General features: G+C 40.8%; 1 protein-coding gene across 2 annotated transcripts in view; it reads right to left on the bottom strand.

Annotated features, from left to right (window-relative positions):
- IFT122 (intraflagellar transport 122) overlaps positions 1-22059 on the bottom strand; it is a 58395-nt gene that overhangs the window by 9252 nt on the left and 27084 nt on the right. For both annotated transcript variants that reach the window (XM_083595275.1, XM_083595276.1), the window contains 8 exons: positions 20693-20746; positions 10544-10705; positions 6843-7009; positions 5829-6000; positions 4884-4986; positions 2811-2951; positions 555-652; positions 106-206 (listed from right to left, as the gene is read on the bottom strand). In XM_083595275.1, the coding sequence (XP_083451401.1) occupies positions 106-206; positions 555-652; positions 2811-2951; positions 4884-4986; positions 5829-6000; positions 6843-7009; positions 10544-10705; positions 20693-20746 (998 nt within the window). The remainder of the gene's footprint in view (positions 1-105; positions 207-554; positions 653-2810; positions 2952-4883; positions 4987-5828; positions 6001-6842; positions 7010-10543; positions 10706-20692; positions 20747-22059) is intronic.

Here is a 22059-nt window from a genome sequence, read left to right as displayed (position 1 = left end):
AAGGATCACGTAGATTTTTGCAGCATTCCAGTAACAGACAACACCAATGAGCCTTCTGCTTGGCCTGTCAGCTCTTGAATTTGGATTTTGCCTTTTAAAGGATACACTTTAGAAATTCCCAAAGGTGTTTCCTTGGTCAGGCTATGAAGTAAAAACCGAGAGACATTAAAGAGTGTTTCAGGCAAGTAGTAATTGAAGGGTTCTTCCTGCAATGTTAAAAAATAAAAAATAAAAAAATTAAAGGTTAAGCTAATAAAGAAATGCACAGAATTAAGCATTAGTTGATTGCTATCTTGCATCACACTGCTTTCCTTTATTCAGAAAGCAACAACACTTGAAGAATCCAAACAGATTAGATCTAATCTCAACTTTAAAGAAAGAGACCACAAAGATAAGCTACTCAGGGGACAATCTTATACCAGCCTCTCCATGAGAGGATATGCTGGGTAAGACACAAGAGGCCTAAGAAACACATTGCATCAGTTAACAGTCTTTTGAATGGTTTCAAAGGACAAAGAGTGAACTAACTGTGAAGCTCCATGTGAAAATCTTACAGTGCATTTGTGGATGAAGTGATAGGCATGATAAAGTTCTGCCAAGTGCTGGAAGTGGTGAAACTTCTGTAACATTTCAGTCTTCTGCTGCTCGTTGTCTGAGGGAGGGAAAGGCAGCATCAATATAAAACCTCTGATCAGTTGCCAACCTGCAGTGAGAGACTTACTCAAGAAAGATCACAGACCCATCCTGCTTACTGCATTAACACCCCTAAGAGATTAGCACCACTGAGCAAGTTTGCCTCAAAGTATAGCTTATGTAGTTTGGTGAGCTTTATATGTCATTTTGGGCTTTAAAAGCAGGAAAATTAAGAAGACAAATGCATAGTTTTAACACAGCCAGGGGCCATAGCTAATAGCGGAGCACATTTCTAGCAACACCATCTGCAGAAGCTGTAACTAAAGGAAATAACATTTTCCATGTTTACATTTAGACTGAACAAGCATTTTTGGAATAATTTACACAATATTATCGCCACTGCTGTGCAGGTTTACTTGGACGGCAGTCCCATTGTGTTCCATAGGGCTTACTTCCATGTAAGTGTGCACAGGAAGGGCAGTGACTTTACTCAGTGAACAGTATTTAAGAGTACTGGCAAAATGATATCAATGTTTGTACAGTGTTGTTTAAAAAATTATAATGCCTGCTCCACCTTAATTTTGGGTCACACAAAGCTAGGGACAGACAGCATCTTATGGTAGTGGGAATAATGAATATGGAGCCAAAATCAGCTCTCAGACTGACATGTTCCTGGGCAAATTGCTCTTTCCTGGTGTAAACCCCACTCTGTGAAACGGGAACAATAAGCTGCCTGCTTTATAAGATCACCGTATGCATTAAAGAAATAGTTTAAGCTACTTTGTATGCAAAGGCTGCAATCCCTACAGTACTCAGCAGGAAACTCAGTGGGACCCATCCTCAGTGAAACATGTTTGAGATGCGTGTTGAGGCTGTGCTCCTCAGCACAGTTGTCTACACATTAAATCCCCCTAAGCAAAGGATTGCTAACAGTGAAGTGTAAAGATTCATAAATGGCTTCTGAAACCTCCTCTCTTCTCCAGTAAAACTGATCGAGAGCATTTAGACTGAGAAACCTCTCCAGCAGCCCTAGTTTTGGAGCTTGCCCAATAGGGCCCTGGGCCCATGGCTCAGCTTTCCCAATGCTATTGCCAGAACAAGCATCATATTCTAGAAGAACTAGTGAATGTCAACTTCTCTACCCTGTAAAAGCCTTTCACTTTTAAAGACCAGTAGCTCTGAACTTTAGTCTTCTCGCCACCCACTGAGCAGCATGCTAAGGAATGATGTACGGCAGATGTCATCAGCCACAGTGAGCCTTCCTAAATGAAGACCAAAACTCCAACCCAAAACTTGTCCCCATATTTTGTGCCTGGGATACTGGAAGGGAAAGCTTATGGATGGGGAAAAGAATCAAGTCCACAACAGCACCTCTCTTGACACCGACCTGTCAAGATGTTAAGATCTTTAAAGGTGGGGCCCTTCCTGCTGCTCTGATACCAAGGGATTGTACATTTAGCAGTAACATGGCACAGGGCCTTTTTGACATTGGCACCTGAGTTGTGGAATACTCTCAGCTTGGAGATTCAGTTGACACCAACAGTAGTTTCTTTTTGGAAGCAACCCCAAATGATTATGTTTCCACAGGCATCTGCATGTTATCAACCTATGGAAATTTTGCTGGAACTTTATTTTTTTAACAGGAACTTTAATCATATTCATACTGTTGTATTTTCTGCTCTCACTGTGTTTGTGATATGATCTAAACCCCATCAGTAAAAAAAAAAAAAGGAGGGCAGGAGACAAACATTTTAAATAAATGAACATTTTTTAAGGTTCCCAAAGGAGGAATACCCCAGAAGAGCAAGAAGGAAGAGCAGGACTGTTGACAAGCCCTCCACCTTGAAATGAATAGGTGGGCATGACCAACCCCATGCTGTTCATTCAATCAGACTGAGCTTGGCCTTCCCCTAGCAGATGTGTGTGCCTCCATGTTTTGAGAAACTGAAGTTACCTAGTTTCCTTAGAAGACAGAGCTTGAGCTAGGGTTAAGAATGAGGTTTCTCTTCTCAGCCATACATGAAAAGATAAGATCATAATATGTACAATATAACAAAACTCAAAAGTCTTGTACAACACAATTCACAATGAGTTTTCAGTTAAACCATCAGAGTTTGAGAGATGTTCTGCCTTCGGGCATGAACAGATTACATGTAAACTTGCTTGTATTTCCTTACCTTGAGCGATATCTAAACACTGCATGGAAAGCATCCAGTAATAATATCCTGCATCATTGAATCGGCTTTCTACCACAGCGTTGCGAGTTAATTGTTCCAACACTTTTACGGCCTCGGTTTGCCTGCCAGCCTTGTGGAATGCTGCAAAGGGGGCCAAAATAAAGAAGATTTTACAAAGTGATTAAACCAATTAACTTGATTAAAATTAAGAACAGAGCCCACAACTAAACAAAGGAGCAGATGAAAGGGATTACACCCTAGTATTCTTCTCCATGTTTGTGGGGAAGTTAATGTAGCAGTAGATACTTCAAAAATGTACTTTGTGGCTTTTGTGGTGTCTCAGGCTTCTTTCATGTACTTTGTGGGCACAATCCACCAAGCACTGCTGCTGCACAACTCCCATTTATTTCAAGGTTGCCTTTGTAAGGTTCCTGAAAAGACCCATTGAAACCAATGAGATTGTGCAGCAGCACTAAATGGACTGAAAAGCAGGGAAGTGAGGAAAACTGTAGCTGGGTATTTATCTAGCTAAGGGGCCAATCAAATTTATTTGTGTCTCGATAGCTGCAAAATAATTCTGATCAAAAGAAAGTATACACATAAGAGATTTAATTCACACTTTAGTTTTTGAGTACAGTACAAACCCATGTTAAAATGGCAAAAAAAATCCATCAGCGGCAGTAATGACTGAGGAATTGCACATGTGCATTTAAGTGATCAACGTTCCCTGCAATATACGTGAAAGCAGAGTCCTGATCCTTTCCTAACTGCTGCTTCCTGTTCATTGCTGAGAAACCCTGTCACTTAAAACACACATATCAACTTCCAAATCAACAAAGCCATATATGCTTTGCCATTTAAACGCAGGTCCTTGCACCCAAGCTCAAAATGTAAAGTGCAAATAAGCTCAAAATATGAAGAGTCACTAGCTGAAATTAAAACTCGGTCCAGATTCTACTCAGTAAATATATGCTTTACAAAAGCTTAAAACAGAAATTTGAATGAGCTTTGAGGGCTAATTCACACTCTTACGTTTTCTGTTAATGGTCTTGTTCCCATGTGCAACTTATACAACAGAACTGCTTATGAAAGGTAATACACAGAATTTGCTGCTCTACAAACTGCATTCTCATAGATTTTCATATCTGACTCATCACTGCCCTATGGCTAGAGAAGCAATCCTCATGTGTTCCACTGATATGCTAAGGACATGAAGGCTCATTATTACTTTTTTTGTTCCTAAAGACTAGGTATGAATGTGCAAGACTGCCAAATGCTTTTCTAGCTCTCCTGAGAGCTGCTGCCATTCTAGTTATTCAGACTGGGATAACCCTTTCCCCAATACCAGTAAAGGTAAAGGTAAAGGGACCCCTGACCGTTAGGTCCAGTTGCAGACAACTCTGGGGTTGCGGCGTTCATCTCGCTTTATTGGCCGAGGGAGCCAGCATACAGCTTCCGGGTCATGTGGCCAGCATGACTAAGCTGCTTCTGGCGAACTAGAGCAGCGCATGAAACACTGTTTACCTTCCTACCTATTTATCTACTTGCACTTTGATGTGCTTTTGAACTGCTAGGTTGGCAGGAGCAGGGAACGAGCAACGGGAGCTCACCCTATCGCGGGTGTTAATGTTAATTCAAACAGCCAACCTTCTGATTGGCAAGCCCTAGGCTCTGTGGTTTAGACATTGGCGTCCCCCCAATACCAGTACATGCCTTTTTTAAAAAAATACAGAATATATATGTGTCAAATTATTATCAAGGACTGTTGGAGCAGAAAGTGCGTAGAAACACTAGATGTAGAATCTACTTTTTTGTCTGCTCTTTTTACTGAACTTATACTTTATTAAATTTGTTGCTGCTGTTAGTGACAACAAGAAGCTTACCCAACAACTAAAGTAAGTATTGAGTAAGATCCATTTAAGCGTCTTCTTTTGCTTTAAATGCAAATTTTAGCATCACTTTCAAAGAGACAGTGCTTGAACTTTTGTTCCTGGGAACTTCCCCAGGGCATGTTGAGTGCTATCAACATTTTAGTCAAACACACACACAGGCGTACTTGCAATGCTGTCCTACCTTTTTGGGCTTCTTCAAATCTATCATTTTCTGCCAGCCACTGAGCGTAAGGAACATAGACCTCATCCTTAAATCCAGGGTGCTTTTCACACAAAGCAAATGCCTAAGTACCGGATAAAAATCATTCTTAACATGCTTGCTGAGAAACATAGCTGAACATAAATGATTTTCCAATTCACAAATACATCTGAGGAACTGTTCCTGATGGCAAATAAACAATGAAATCAAAGTGAAGTAGTTTGCCACATGTGGGTCTTGGGTTTCAGACCTGGTTTGCATTACAGTCAAGAACTGGTGCCTTGTGACAGAAATTTATCAACAGCACGCCATTTCAGTAAGTAATGCTTCCCCCAGACAATTGAAAATGAATTCTGTCATCCAACCTTCCCCATCCTGGTGCCCTCCAGACAGTTTGGGCTACGACTTCCATCATCTCTATCTGCCACTGAACAGAGAGGCCGATTCCTGAGTAAAAATGGGCTGCATAGATCCACTCAGATTTTGGTAAACTGCATTAGTTCAGTCATACCAGAAAATCCTAAAGGTGGCTTTGCAGTTCCGCACAACAGGGAAAGATGGCAAAAGGGTAGCAAGCTGTGCTAAGTTGAATGTCATCTCCCACGAACCATTCTCTCTTCCCCTCCATTGACCTCTTTTTCTTGTGACAAAATGAGCCCCATGTGGCACAAAGATGTCACAGATCAGCATCTGAGGTAAATAGCTCACTGTAATTGAGGAATTCCTCAGGTGACAGGCTTCTCATGCAATTGGTTTATTTCTCCTCAAGTAGCAAGGTTACTCTGAAATGCATGATAGAACATTGACATGCACGCAACTTAAGTCATTAAAAAAGGAGAAATTTTGTTTATGCAATTGAAAAGATTTAAGGCCTAGGATATATCCAGGATGCAGATACCCAGAGGATGATAAATGAGTTGTACTTACCTCATCCCACTGCTGAGTTTCCACATGGAGCTGTATCAAGGCCTTCAAGTCCCCAATCTTTGTATAGATTTCCGCTGCGTAGCCATGGTTAAATAGCTTTTTGAAATAGTAGGCACACTTTGTCAAAGGCTCGCGCTCAGCTTTATCCAGCTTCCGGGCAATATCAATCAGTCTAGATGCAGAAGAAGACCCATCAGTGGCTATAAAACTCTTAGTTCTTGCTACCTCTTAAAAACATATGCATGCAACTTGTTGTACAGAGTTCTAAGTATGAAGGCAAAGCACTTTTGTTTACATGTATAGTCCAGCAAGTTCCTTGCCAAACTATAAACCTGCCTGTTCACCAGAAAGGACTCCTGGACTGTAAGCAAAAGCTTCCAGATACAAAACTGCAACTTCTAGTGTGCATGGCACAGCCTTGCTACAGAGAATCCAGTCTGCAGCTTTGATGCAGACTCTGGAATCCTATTAAAATCTAAGAAATTCATATTTCATGCATGCTTTATCTTCAGCAGTGTTTTCTTAAGACTCTGAAACCAACATTCAACAAATCAGAGTAATTATAGATAACCTTGAAGAATGTCCTTATAATTGTTCTTGTAATTTTAATTTTTCATACCATGGTTTTGAATTCTTTTATCTGTTGCTACTCATTTGATATGCTCAGAGCCACTTGGAATGCAATTTTGTGTAAAAGCAGCCATACACAAAAGTACAAATGAATGGATGAATGCTTTGAAAACAGGGTTGCTGAACATGTAAATCTCATTGGTACACAGGCACCATGATCTTCAACTATCTTCAGTTACAGATTTGTACAACAACTAGCACAACTGAGCCCCTAAGTAATTCACTACGTCTCTCGCTAGTTACAGACCCCATTCCCACTATGTCAATATAGGATTTCCCTCCCTCAACGTGTGCAACCCATAGAGTGAGCACAACCAGAAAAAATCGGCAATTGTTCTGGAACAATGGCAGCATATAGCTCTGAAAAAACAAATCCAGACATACACATCAACCCAGCCCTGATCTCCGCTGATTTCTATGGCCTTCATGTGCTCGCCGGCAGTAATGTACATCTCCACAGCTGATTTGGGTTCATTGATGTTCTTGGCCCAGTCTGCTTGTTTTGTAATTAGCATCTTCGTATCTTTGGGATCTCCGGAGCCAAGGAATTCCTGAGAAAAGTGCAGGAGATGACAATCATGATGCTTCCTGTAGCATTCACTGTGCCAACTGCCCATTCCAAATACCCATTTCCCTACCAACTCACTTTTCAATATACTCTGGTAACTTAATTGCATTTTACATCACATGAGGAGTAAAAAAAGAAGAAATTACTAAATCAACTGATTAGATTTAAGCATGACTGGTATTACAAAATACACAAGAACTCTCATAGTTTGAACACAGAGAAAACAGAATGTCTGCAGGAAATTCTCTGGAGGAAAAACCAATGAAATATCAGTTTTTGCCCGCTTTCCATGACTTGCCAAGAACAACGTCTGTAAATAAAGTTAAGAGACAGGTGACAGTTTTCTCTAAACAGGTCAGTCTTACAATTTAAGAGGTCCTAAAGCCAATGGATTCAATTATGAAATCTGGTCGAAAACCATAATGGCAAATTTGGCTTACTCAACAGCTCTTAAGGAAAGGATTAGCAAACGTGTGAGACTAGAATGTGATAGTTGACCCAAACACTTCATTAATTGCAACATTACTTTTTACTAGTGTTCTCCTACGAGTGGCTCAAGAGACAGAGTGCTGGATTCTGATGAGGAAGGTCTCTCATCAAAGAGCCAGGAAACATGGTTTGCACACCTCAGGCCTCCGATTCAGTTTTTGGCATCTCTGTGAAGGGGCAACCGCCTGTGATTCTGTAAGTCACCATGAGCTTGTACTCTCTCTCCTAGGTTCTACATTTACAAAATGGCAACCAAAGAGGCCTAAATTTCTAGACTGTTTTGAAAACATGTATTACAAAGACCGTAAAGCACCTCTGGTTTTTAGAGAGATGTAACACATTTGACACAAACCCAGATGTTACTAAAATACTTATGGCACAGTAAAGGAAAAGTGCCTATGGCTGGGTACCTGTTGTGCTAGTTTAATGTTTGCTGTATGAGAAGGGCTGTGAATCTGACACATATCTACCATACAGCCCTATCAGTTGATACCAGATGGCTACAACCTATTGGATTTGGGGGTGGAGGGAACAGAGAAACACAGAAAAGAAACTGATCAGTTAGGAGGCCACAAAAAGTGACAGAAATCCTGTTGCTCGAAGCAGAGTAAGCACATACTAAGAATGGGACACAACTGTAACCAAGCCTGCAGGGAATCCCATCGTGTTGGGTGAAATAGTGTCGTAAGTCATCCTGGCACATCCCTGCAGCGGACTGGTTTTAATGTAATGCAAGGAAATATATCCAGTTGCTAGATTGTACCACACTACAGGACTCTAAGGTAGAGCAGAACTCGGCAGAGATCAGACACTAAGTGGAATGAAGTAACCACTCTGAATTAGTGTGACTGGTATATAGCATCATTGCAGCGAATGTGAGCCCAGAACAGCATTTAAGGAACATTAAATTCAATTCTGCTTAAGAACATCCTGCTATTCTGTGGGGTCCAGTTAAAAATAAGAGCATTTTGTTTTATTTGACAGAGAAGAAGCTGAACCAAGAAATGAGAGAGACAGTGTTTGTTTTGTGTAATTGCGTTTTGTAGCTTAGATCACTGAAATAAATTAGAAGCAGAAAGTTCAGTTTCCTGAACTGCAATAAATTACTTGTGAGTTGACAGTAATGTGTGATTTGGTATACTGATAAGAAATCTAGGGTCCCATATGCACATGATCTCCAGAGCTGTCCCCACAGTATAGGATACCCCCTCCCAACTACGAACTGTCCAGGGTCGTTTGAAACTATCAAGGCTCAAGAGACAGGCTCTGCTAATGTCTAGTAGCCTGAGGGTAGCAGGAAAAAAATAAGAATCCGCATACTCTTTTAAAAAGCAGTACTGGCAAACCAAAGTTCAACCACTGAATAAAATTGACTCCGTTTAGTTGCTCTTTTGTCCATGAAGTTAACTTCATTACATGCAAATATGTGTAATGAAGCTCTGGCAGCTGTGTGATTTTTTTAAATAAAGGAACAGCAGATTTCAAGAGGAGGGATTTGGAGTGGGGGAGAGACTGAGAGGATGGGGAAAGAGTTAAGTAATCCCTTATTGCTTCTTCATTCAGAGCTGCTATTTCTTTAACATTAAATAAACAGACTGAAAACCCAACTTTCAGGGCTTAATGTGTGTAATATGTCATTAGCCTCTATATGAAGCTCTGCTACCCTGAAAAGATTTCATTTTACTCTAAGCTGGTTCAGCATTGTGAAAATTCATATTAGCATGATGACAAATTTCTACTCTATGAATTAGATTTCTGCTTCAGAGGAGTTTAAACACAAACCGATATTAAGACCTTGCAATTTTTAGTCTAACTTGCTAGAGAAAAGCAGTGTTGCTCAAACATTGACAATACCATCTGCATTTCAGATGACCTTTCCACCCCACAGAAAAGAAATTTAGAAATATGTGCGCCAAGGCAAAGCTTATGTCCAGTAATGGATGGAGCAAGTCTGTAACGAGTGATTAATGAGACTATAAAGCGTACTGATTTTCAAGGTTTTTGATAAGAAAAATACCACAGAAGACGTTAAAAGTCTGCAACATAAAACTTATGAAAGTGCATGTAAAACTGTCACATTCTTCATATTGTGTACAACTTATTTCTACATGGGAATTTGATTTGCAGACATATACAAAAACAACTTCAGGGTTCATTTACAGGATCAAAGGAATCAAAGATTATTTCAGAGGCTGTTAACTGGTATTGTGAAACTTGCTGAGATATAATGGGAATCCCAGTTTTTAAACCACGTTCTTGCACAGTAATGCAGCACAATACCACCATGTGGGTTCCTAAGACTGTACAAAGAACCCTGTTGGGTCAAGTCAAAGCTCCACCTAGACCAGCTTCCTGTTCTCACAGGGGCCAACTAGATGCCTACGGGAAGCCTGGAAGAAGAGTTTGGATTTGATATCCCGCTTTATCACTACCCTAAGGAGTCCCAAAGTGGCTAATAATCTCCTTTCCCTTCCTCCCCCACAACAAACACTCTGTGAGGTGAGTAAGGCTGAGAGACTTCAGAGAAGTGTGACTAGCCGAAGGTCACCCAGCAGCAGCATGTGGAGGAGCGGGGAAGCGAACCCGGTTCACCAGATTACGAGTCCATCACTCTTAACCACTACACCACACACTGGAAGCAGAACCTGAGTTCAATACCGCTCTCCCCACTTGAGATTCCCAGCAACTAGTATCCAGAGGGACACTGCCTGCAACACTGGAGGAGGTAGTACACAGCCATCAGGGCTAGCAGCCATTGACAGCTTTATCCTCCAAGAATGTCTCTAATCCATTTTTGAAACTGCCCAAATTGGTGGTCATCAATACATCCTGTGGGAGTGAATTCCATAGTTTAACTGCATGCTGTGTGGGAAAGTTCCTGAGAGGTTAGTTACTTAGGTCAGTGATATTTACCAGGAGTTTCCAGAAAAGAAGAACCAAAGAAAATGCACACGCCAAAAGGAAACTGCTTGATTCTTGGACGCCAGAGACCATTTAAATAAACACCCCATAAATCACATCCATGTACCTTTGCATAGTCAAACATGCGCAAGTCAGTGTACATATCAAGAGCCAGGTTTTCATGTCCACTTCTTTTGTACAGCTTGGCTGCTTCGTGGAACTTTCCTTGGTATGCATAAACATCGGCTAGAAACAAGTCATTGTTGCTCTCTCCACGCTTCTTCCTCTCCTTAAAAAAATAATAATAAAGGACAGGAAATGTTTTAGCAAACATAATCAGGCAGGAAACAAGATTGGCTAGAGCCACTGAAAATATTAAGCCGTGATTCACAAAGCTTTTAAACTGGATTACTGACGCATAAACTGACTTAGCCCTGCTAACATCAATAGCACCATTAGTTAGCTATCTATGTTGTCTCTCTACTGCCCTGCCCATTCAATAGTCCAGTAAAAAACAGAACACATCCCATTGTAAGATATAATTTAACTGAACATAAAAGTCAAGGCAGGTTCACACCTTAATGCAGTACCTAAGAAGAACATAAAATGAGCCTGTTAGATCAGGCTAATGGTCACATAGTCTAGCATCCTGTTCCAACAGTGGCCTGTGGGAAGCTTGCAACTGGGACGTGAGCGCAAGAGCCCACCTGAAATTCCCAGCAACTGGTATTCAAAGGCATAAGGTTTATGACACAGCAGCAAAACACAGCCATTGAGGCTACTAGCTGTTTATAGCCTTGTCTTCTGTGAATTGGTCTAATCTTCTTTTAAAGCCATTCAAGTTGGTGCCCATCACTGCCTCCTGGAAGAGGGCTAACCATCATTTAACTATGGTCCGGGTGAAGAAGCAGTTTATCTGTCTTGAAATTTCCAAGATGTTCTTAATGATATATTCCTATTATAATCCTATTTACCCCAAATTTCATTTCTAAAAATACTTTTAGTTCTCATAAAACTTGAAAATGAAATGTCTCCAAATAAATGAAACCCAAATTCATCACGTTTCTCATTCCTTATTATTTCTAATACAGGTTATATCTTGAGGCAAACAGCTGCTAAGATGTGGATTTCAGGAATAATAATAATAATTATTGTTGTTGTTGTTGTTGTTGTTGTTGTTGTTGTTGTTATTGTTATTATTATTTATTTGTACCCCGCCCATCAAACATTAAAAACTTCCCTAAACAGGGCTGCCTTCAGATGTTTTCTAAAAGTCAGGTAGTTGTTTATTTCCCTGACATCTGATGGGAGGGCGTTCCACAGGGCAGGCACCACTACCAAGAAGGCCCTCTGCCTGGTTCCCGGTAACCTCACTTCTCGCAGGGAGGGAAACACCAGGATACTAAGCAGTGGCGCAGCGTGGGGGGTGCAGGGGGGGCCAGCCGCACCGGGCACAACATCTGGGGGGGGGCGCGCTCGCACTCGCAGCTCTCTGCCCCTACCTGGCAGAGTAGCCTACCACGGGTTAGGGGGCGCAAATTACTTGCCTTGCCCCGGGTGCTGACAACCCACGCTACGCCACTGATACTAAGTGACATCCAGCCAAGTCGTACTTGGAGGAGACCATTGGAACCAATGGGCTCAAATTACTTAGGCAGTTTTCAGTGGATGTACACTGCGGTTGACCAACCTTGAGTATCACCCACAGACTGGTGGAAAGGCTAAAGACAAAAAGGCTAATGACAACTCTTTCGCAAAAGAAACTTTTGTGCATCTCAAAATAAACATTTTGAAACACATTCAAAGAACCACAGTTTAGCACTATCGTGTGTTTCGCCTCAAGATAGATAAATTTAAAGAAAGATAAATTTATCACATACAAGCAGTAGGCACATGCAGGTTTCCCAATGACAACCAAGATCTGAGAGGTGACATCAATTCTACATTGGCATGATATGTAGACAAACCCTACGCAACACATGTCAAACCTTGTTCCTACCAATGCTTACTGCAATGTTGCTCTTATCTACAGTCCAAGGCAAATGCACTTCAAAAGGGTTAGGATTCCATGGATACATTGCAATATATCAACACTTTCAGCATTAAAGATGGAAGAGTATATTTGTGATGTTTAGTGTCTATCAACCAGACAAAAAAGGCTTATAAGGAAATGGCTGGAACCATCTAAAGCTCTTTCAGATAACAGTTCTGTCACATGAAGGACTGGGTTGAAACTTACTCAAATGAAATGGTGCCAGTCATTGAGGCAAAGAATCAAACACAATGATCCATGATCAAAAATTCTTGAGGAACTCACCGGCAAAGAGCACAGTACAAAAGGCAGCTAGATACTGAGCAAATCAGTACTGGAATGATCAGTACAGCAAAATACAAGTTGCTTTTATGCTTTTTTATTATGGCTACAGGAGGACTCTCAGCCCCATTCTTCCAAAGGCAGCAGAGAGCAAGTGGATCACCAAGAAATAAAAGCATATGTCATATCAGATGAAATGTTTCCCTGAGCTATAAATGCCTGAGACTGCGCTGGGATAACTCTCAAGGAGTTAATAAATTGTTACCCGGCACGAATTGATAACTTGTAATTTAATGAAAGACTAAATACGGTGGGAAAGTGATCTCGCCTTAGTTTGGCATGCTTAAGAGGTGTCCCTGGGACAATGCCAAAGGTGCTGATCTACCAAACGTCTCATTGCCCTCCTGCGTGTCAATGAGAAATTATCCACTTGCAGTTGTTAAGAAAGCTCAGCAGCTTCCACCTCCACTGTTCACATTGTAATCTTCGCATTTCTGAGTTAAGATCCATTCATCATTATCGGTATCTTTTCCCAGGACAACTAATGAAGCCCCTTGGTGCTTCTCAAAAGCAAGGGCTGTACTGGCTTATGCATGAGAGAGGTAACACAAAGAAACCAAGAAGTTGATCGAGATTGTCCAAAGCTCTGATACAAACACGTTTGTAAATATGACCTAAAATAACCATAATACTAAGTGGGCCACTATGGCAACTACATGAAGTAGACTTTGTTTTTAGCCTTTTCTGTTTTATCTGCGTTTTTGTATTTGTATCTGTAAGCTGCCTTGAGTGTGAATCTGGGGAAAAGGCAGGATATAAATAAAAATGATGATGATGATGATACAGGCATACAAAACTGCTACGTAAAACAGTTTCCATGGCAGGATAAATGTGAGTTTAAGAAGCAGGGCATTTGGTCAATGAAGTTTACAGGTGTGACATTTGCAGCTGAACCTACTGATCCATGACTGGACTCTTCAGTCTGCAGTGGAAATTGCAGTGCAAATTAGTCCAAAAGAATCAACTGCCTTACAAAGACAGATACATACATATAAAAATGCTTGAATTTCATGTGGGACATTAGGATCCTGTTGTTCTGCAGAAGCCCCTTTGAAAATAATACAAGTCATGCCATTGTCTTTGGACTGTGCATTTGAATTCCCTGAAAAATCTCAGTTTTACCTATTTAAAATATGTGAAAACAATTGTTAAGAGCAGTGCTCTTTTTCTAGAAAAAGAGGTGCCAGAACTCACCATGAACACCTCCCTTGCTCTCTTATAACAGCAATGGCGTCTACCTGAGAGGTGCCAGAAATGAGTTCTGGTTGAACAAAGCCCTGGTTAGGAGCCCAGGTGATGTTTCTGAAGTGTCCTAGTTTGTACCTACAATTGTCATAAGCCTTTCTACTAAATTTATCTATCCACTCCTTTCTACCCTGCTCACTTACTGCCCCATGAGTCCTGTCCTTCCTCCTTCTCCAGTACCTGCCAGGAAAGAAATACAAACTGAACACATTTGAAAAATGTGTATTATTTACATTTGTTCTACTTGCTGACATGTGTGATTCTTGGCAAAGCTCTTACAACTTTGACAAGGTTATGGAAGGCACACAAAATGAATACAGAGACACAAGAATGAAAGGGAATTTCAAGTGTCTGGTAGCCTTAGATTTTATAGTATAATGCAGATTTAATAACCAAGGTTGTAAACATCAGAAAGTGGTGGTGCTGCTTTTATTTCTATTTTAAAAATTAATGGTCACCATCTGCACTATCAGTTTGTTGTTATGGTGATCAACAGCATGGAAATGCCTATATTTTTAATTAAGTACTTTGCATTTTAAATTTAATAGTTTCTAGTTAAGAAACATGGCACTGAGCGTAACTTTTAAAAAAGTTGTCTCTGACAGACAGCTAAGAATAAATTTTAATGAAGAACTTTCAAAGTCACTACAATGGAATAAAAATATCCTTCAATGGGATGGCTACATCTACAATGAACTGGCCAACATGTCTCCCTCCCAGTGAACTAAATCTACGTCTTCAGGAAGGACTAACCTTAATTGGTTGCCAGCTATTATTATCATTATCATATTATATTATCCCTGACCATCAGATGTGTGTTGTATTAGTGGAAATAAAACCACTTTCCTGTCATGGAAGCGGACACGGAGCAATGGTTCCAAACTACAAGTAAGAAGATTCCACCTAAACATTAGGAAGAACTTCCTGACAGCAAGAGCTGTTCGACAGTGGAATTTGCTGCCAAGGAGTGTGGTGGAGTCTCCTTCTTTGGAGGTCTTTAAGCAGAGGCTTGACAACCATATGTCAGGAGTGCTCTGATGGTGTTTCCTGCTTGGCAGGGGGTTGGACTCGATGGCCCTTGTGGTCTCTTCCAACTCTATGATTCTATGATTCTATGGAAAGATGCTTTCTTGGAGGAAATGTGCATATCATGTGTGTGTGTGTGTGTGTGTGTGTGTGTGTGCTTACACTCATGCATATGCCTGCACACAAGTGCTGTCAGAATCCAAACAATATCAGTGGCTGTTCTAAGAATACCACATACTTTTAAAAGCAATGGCCTTAATAATATTACTCAAATATTATCACTCTAGCTGTTCAAAGTAGCACTTTGTCTTTCAATCCTGTCAGAACCGGCAGCGGGATCGAAAGATATTTATGTTATTTAAGAAGCACAGTGTGTCGCTTACAAGCCTTTTATTCCTTAGTATTTTTGGCATTTACATCAATTATGCTGAAAGGTGGCCTGGCTATATGCAAGAATTTAATAACTTGGTATCTTAGAACAAAGGCTAAAATATACCACTCAGTATGGTTCCTTGTGCATATCCCTCTTTGGAAAGGGGCATTTGCCACCCTACACTTCTTCCCTTCCCTCTCCTCTAATCCTCCACAAACATCATTTGGAGATGGAAATGGATCCACGCTTTACTTTAATTACCCACTAAACAATTTCAAACCCCATTCTCTCTGGCCTATTCTCATTGTTCTACAAAGCAGCAACATTTAATTTGGAAAGCTGTCACTTTGTCTGTTCCCACCCCCCTCACCTCTCTTAACAGAATCAATCTCCAGGCATACCGAGCTGATCATTCGCGGGAACAGAAATACAGCCCTCCCCACTTAAGATAAACTGGATATAGAGATTAAGAATTGGTCTGTCAAAGAATCCTAACTGGAATGCTAAAAAGAAAGTGAATAAATAAATAATGAAAAACAGTAGGTCGTCCCTGCAAGGCCTTCCACTTGCACAGCTGAACTTCCTCTTCTTTCCCTGTGTCCCTCCTTCCTCTTCTTTCCCTGTGTCCCCCACTTCCCACCTGGCTCACAATATGCCCTGGATGGTGGGCGAAATGCCAGAACAGAATTGGGGGACATTTGGAGGGAGGAGAGGGAGGCGATGTTCCACTTAACTGGAATTCCATTCAGGATTGGCACCATTTCCTTAGTAACTTGGGTACTTTATTGATCAAAATAGTAACTGCTAGCAATGAATACTGCCGTAGCTTGTCAAGTGTTCAGTGCCTATCCCCTAAACAGAAACAAATTATTAAGAGAGGTGGAACAAAACATGAATGCAATTGGTGGAACCAACTGACCGGCAGATAGCAGGCATTAAGGATGCCATTTTCCAAACTCTTGCTGCATTTGCAGAGATCATGGTTTGGCATTAGCTATAACTCTAAACCAAGTCACAGAGGCTGATTCCATTCTAAATGTATCCTGGAAATATTTGAAATCAGCAATGTAACATCCAGACTTTCTGAATGCTTAAATGTTACAAAGTCAGTAGCCCAGTTCAGATGCTGAACCCCCAGCTTGCTAAACCACAGTTTAGTAGCCAGGAATGAGCATGCTGCCCTTGCCTCCACCCTTCCTTGGCATGCACATACTCATTTAAGCAATTAACTGTTCTTGCTGAAACAGGGAACTGTGGATTAATACTAGCATATGAAGCAGGATCTTAAACTACATGCAATACTTAGCCATAGTTTAGTGTTGCATGGATAAGCCTTGATGAGCCTGAGCAAAGCATCAGTGTTGTGTTCACACAAACAGGAGGGTGGCTACTGAGTTTACTTTCAGTCTCAAGGAAACTTGAGCTTAGTGTTAAGTGCAACCCAGGAAACCTGGTTCAAAACAATCAGCAGTTAATTAAACAAGACAGGTTCATAATCCACGGTTTGAAGCTGACTTGCTTAGCAACTAAGCATTGTTTGTTTTAAACCAGGTTTCCTCATCTGCATGTAAAAATAAGCCAAGGATCTTTGGAACTGAAAGTTAACTCAGCAGAATTCCTCCTCTCAGCAGCAGAGAGGAAGGGTTATTGAGCAAGGCTCATGCCGACCACAGGCTCCCTGAGGCTTGTCCATTTAGCGATAAAGAATGGTCTAGCATTGTGCTTGTAGTTGGCTTAAGATCCTGGTCTGTAAACTGACATTCCTCATTTTGGACAAACCATTTAATTGCAGTTTAATTAAACCAAAATGTTTGCACTGGGGAAGTAAGGAGGGAAGAAGCAAGGAAAGAAAGAGTGTGCAATCCTGTTGTTTGTTCCCAGGGATAAACTAGGGCAGCCCACAACAGAAATTACTTCATTCTGTCTACACTGGTAGAGTTTTGCCTGCTTTCTATGCCAAAGAAGCACATTGCTCACAGGTTTCCCAACATTATTTACTTTTACTGTGACTGGACGACCTAAAGAGAAAGCAAACAAACTCCAGAGAAGTGTTCCAGTCAGTGAGCAAGCAAGTCTAGAATGAAATTCAGTCCACTAGTTCTGCACCTAAAGAGATATGCAAACACACCAAGTTGCGTGTGAGTATATACTATTTTGTTATATATGGTTGTTGCTCCCTGCTCCTCAAATGTGCAAAAAACTAGCCTAGCAATTCCAAACCACATGCAATTGCCCCACTTCAAGATCATAAAACCTAGCTGTACTAAAATTTATCAAATGGCTGCTGAAAGTTATGCTTATACCATCTGGATTAAAAAGAAAAATTAATCTGACAAGAACATAATGAAAAACAGGATTTGGCAAATGTTTCTCTCTAATTAGTGGCATGTTATATATGAAAGGAAGGTTTAATGTTATAGCATGCATACAGAATGCCAAATTACAAAGGAACGTAGGGTGCTGCCTTGTAACATGTCAGACCATTGGTCTATCTAGCTTTCCAGTGTTCCAGGACAGGGACATTCCCAGCCCTACCAGGAAATGCCAAGGACTGTACTAGAGACCTTCTGTGTGTGAAGCAGGTGCTCTACCACTGAGCTACAGCTCTTCTCTCTAAACTACCCACATTAAGCTAAACAACAGTGCATATATAGCCACTGTGGACTTACATTCTGAAGCACAGGGAATTACGAGATAGAGAGTAATCTGTCATCCATCTCATGGGGTATCTAACATGAGGCAGGAGAGCCTGTTTTTGCTTCCACCTCTCTCCAATTAATTTAGTGAAGTCTTACAGTCCACCTTTTTTGTTGATTGTCGGTGTTTCGAATCAACAGAATAGCATCTTCTATTCTCTCCCTGCCTCCCAAGCTTTTCCTTCCTTGATGTAGCTCCCTCATGCATCTCGAGGATTGATCCTACAGGATACAGAATCTCCCCCCATGTATCTTAATGGTCTGTCTGACATACAACCCTACAAAGTGTACCCCCTACTGCATTTTATCTTTTGAATAATCTGCAAGTTCATTGCCAGAGGACTAAAACAAATCTCAAAGGATAAAGGGTGGGGACAAATGACTAATTCTACAGATTCAGACTCATTTGAGAAGCCAGTGCTCCACATCTCCCTTTACTTTAATGAGAGAAAGGCTAGATATAAGCTCCAATGCAGAAGGCTGGATATATTTGTCATTTCCTGCCCTGAAGGGTCTTTCACAGCACCCTAAATGAATTCTATCAATTCAGTTTCTTCTATCAAAAGCAGAGAAGTGAAACTGACAATGGCTGCTCAACTGGAACTTGGGGTGGCGGTTGCAGCCCGGTGCGGCTGCGGCCCACTCCTGGGGCCATCCACACTGTGGCGGCACCATTGGAGGACACCAGAGCCTCCCCCTGTGCCTTCATGGCTTAGCAGGCCTTGCTCATGAGAATGGGCCAATCAGAGGACAGCTGGGGGGCAGGCTTGCAAATACTGGCAGCATCCAGAACCTCCCAGCTCAATTCAGTTTCTGCTATCAAAAGCAGAGAAGTGAAATGGTCAAAGCTTTTTCACAACTCTGAAAAGGGGGAGCACATAGCCTTCAAATGGAAAAACAAACCCACACCTAAAACAAAAATTGGCTTGATAGAATGGGAGGAGGCAGATTTACTGTTTTATGAACCGTACAGCAGCAGAGCAACAAATTAAAATGGTGCTGGGAATCAGTAACATCAAGTATCTTTAGATACAAGAAGCATCTAGATTCTGCACAAAAAGGGGCGCTATGGGTGCTGTATCAAGAAGTATTAAGAACACTGTGGTTTGGGAGGTTAGGATAATGCAGCATCTCTGCAAATGACATGAAATGTCTGAACCCGGCACATTTATGGAAGATAAATCCATCAGTGGCTATTATCCATGCTAATTTAGTGGACCGTCCAAGTAAGAGGCAGCAGACTTTGAAAACCAGTTGCTGGAGAGTTGATGCCCAGCTTGTGAGCTTCCTGGAATTGTCTGGGAAATAGGATGCTTGGCTGGAAGGAGCTTTGGTCTGAAGGAGCCAGCAGGGCTCTTCCCATGTGAAATGATTAATAAAATGTACCTTTACTGCATAAAACTGCAACTGAGTGGGAATTCTTTAAAGAACTATATGTGACCCTGGGATCCTGCTATCTCTCTTTTCATTGGATCTGCCACAAGCAAGTTAACATACTGCTGGGCATATACTGCTCTGACCTAGCTTCAAAATAAGCCTAACACACTAACTGGGGACATTTACACAAGAAAGGTCTAAAATAGTTGCAAACATTTCGGTAGCCATTCTCAAACCTAGACTTGGCTATCCCCATCGCTACACACGAAAAGTGTAGTCTGCACAATTCGAGGTCCCTTGCCATTCATTTTCAGGCATCATAACTAACCCAGAGATCATGTACAACAACAGGACAGATGGCGGGCTGATTCAGTAACGCAAATACACTTTTGCTCTTTCATAGTTTGTAAAAAGAATGATAACTGTGGCATTCCTTCCTGCATCCAATGTCATCCATGTCAGTAGTAAACTTCCTTTAAGCACCGTGATAAAACAAGGACATTTTTGCCACCAGTGGCTGCAGAGAGCAGATTGCATCCCTACACAAGAGACAGGAACCCCAATTAACATCTACATGAAGGATTCCCTTTAGACTTTTCATTGTAGACCCACATGTTTTACATTACGACGACATCCTACAGGAAGGTCAGAGTGGTGATAGATTTGCTTTTCCTTTAGATTCTTCTTGGTAATTATTCTATAATTAAAAAATCTATCAAGTCATGGGCTAGGAATTTGAACAGGTTAAGAGCGCAACATGAAAGTTGCAAGCCCCAAATTTTACTCCCATCTGTCGCTGATTTGTCATGTGACCTTGGGCAAGTCACAGTACCTCTGTGCCAGTTGCCTGGTCTGGAAAATGGAGATAAAAATAATTACCTATCTCAAGAGGGTGATGTAAGACTTAATTAATTCCTATTTATAAAATACTTTGAAACAAGCCATAGGAATCTACAGCATTATAATTGAATATTCAAGCCATTCCCTATTTTTTCATTAAGTTTCTGTCATAAGAGTGGATCAAAGTCAATACATATCAATCATCATTCCAAATCAAAAATACTCAGCATTTTTTTTTTACTCTCAATAGATTCATTGTCCATTTAACATTCTGTTATATGGATACTGCACCGAGTAAGCTTTTTCCTTAATTCACATTTTGCATCCCCCTATTTTTTTCTTTACCTCAATGCTGCTTATCAGTTCTAGATACTGAAGGTCTCGTACTCTGGTAAATGCCTATTGAAACAAAGAAACAAAAATGCATCAGCAATGTCCTAATATTGTGTAGGCAAACAATCAACAGGTATAATAAATTCCACATATACTTAGTTATGGTTACTTACTATGCATTACCAGACAAAAATTGATTACTGTGTACCACAAGTGGCAGTGAATTAGATTACTATTTATACTTTTTGCATGAGCTAAATATGGAGATTTAAACAGAATATCCGATATAAACATAATGCATGCTGTGCAAAGCGTTGAGTTACACAGAGTCAGGTTGAGACAAGCATATTTTAAAAATGCAGCTCTGTAATAAACTTAGCCTCATGTGTATAGATACGATATTAATTCAGTGAAGGAGGAAATGTATTTGTGCAGTGTATAGCCTTTATTAAGAACGGGACCCCATGTGTCATGTACTCTTGGGATAAAACAACACACAAATCTGGCAGCAAAAAAAAGATGGAACTGCCTTAGTCATTATCACTGAGGATAAATTATAACCAATCTATAATAAGCAGGTATCATTTTAAAAAAAAAATGAATGTACAGCAATACTAAGATTGCATTGGCCAGAAACTGGAAAACAACAGGTCATACTTTAAAACAGGTCAGACCACTAATCTACTTTGTATTCAAAAGACGGAATTATTGTAGGATCTCTTGAATGCACTAATTAAGTATGGGCATAGTCATGGAAAGATAATTGGTCTAACACTTGATCCCAAATGCATTAACTGGAAGCAAGTACCACTGAAATCAATGGGAATTTCTTGTGTGTACTGACCACAATTCAGTGGGGCCCAAGAATAAACACATTGTCAGAGCTTTCCTTCCAGTTTTTGTTGCAGGAGGGCAGAGAGCCAAACACCTATCCAGCCACTGCTATGGAACCGGGGGTGGGGAGGCAAAAATGAATAAATTAATACATTGCTGGGAATCCTAACAACACAGGCAGTTCCCGTTCACTGATCCTTTAGCTCACGGCTAAAGTTTAGGGATCAAGGTACAAAGCTACAATCCTTAGCCCAATTAACACTTGCCACTGAAGTCGATTGGCATCTTCCCTTGCAGTTTCTCTCCAGTTGAAGACAAATTACAGCAAGCTTTTATTGTATGTAGCTGCTTCCATGTTCAGGTTTGAACTGCTGCCCTTTGGTTACTTATCTTATATTACTGTCTTTAAAAAACTGTAATTTCTAAATATTGTAAGAAGCCATGAGTGGCGCTTTTACACCATAAAGGTGAGATATTGCAAAATTCTTTGAGGCTCAACAACAGATGTTGAACACAGACAAGATGATGTTAATGCTTGTAACATG

The sequence above is a fragment of the Podarcis filfolensis genome (genome assembly GCF_964270895.1).
Source record: "Podarcis filfolensis genome assembly, chromosome: 2".
Lineage (NCBI taxonomy): Eukaryota > Metazoa > Chordata > Lepidosauria > Squamata > Lacertidae > Podarcis > Podarcis filfolensis.
The sequence above is the reverse complement of the archived record's forward strand: the minus strand, read 5'-3'. Positions and strand labels throughout refer to the sequence as shown.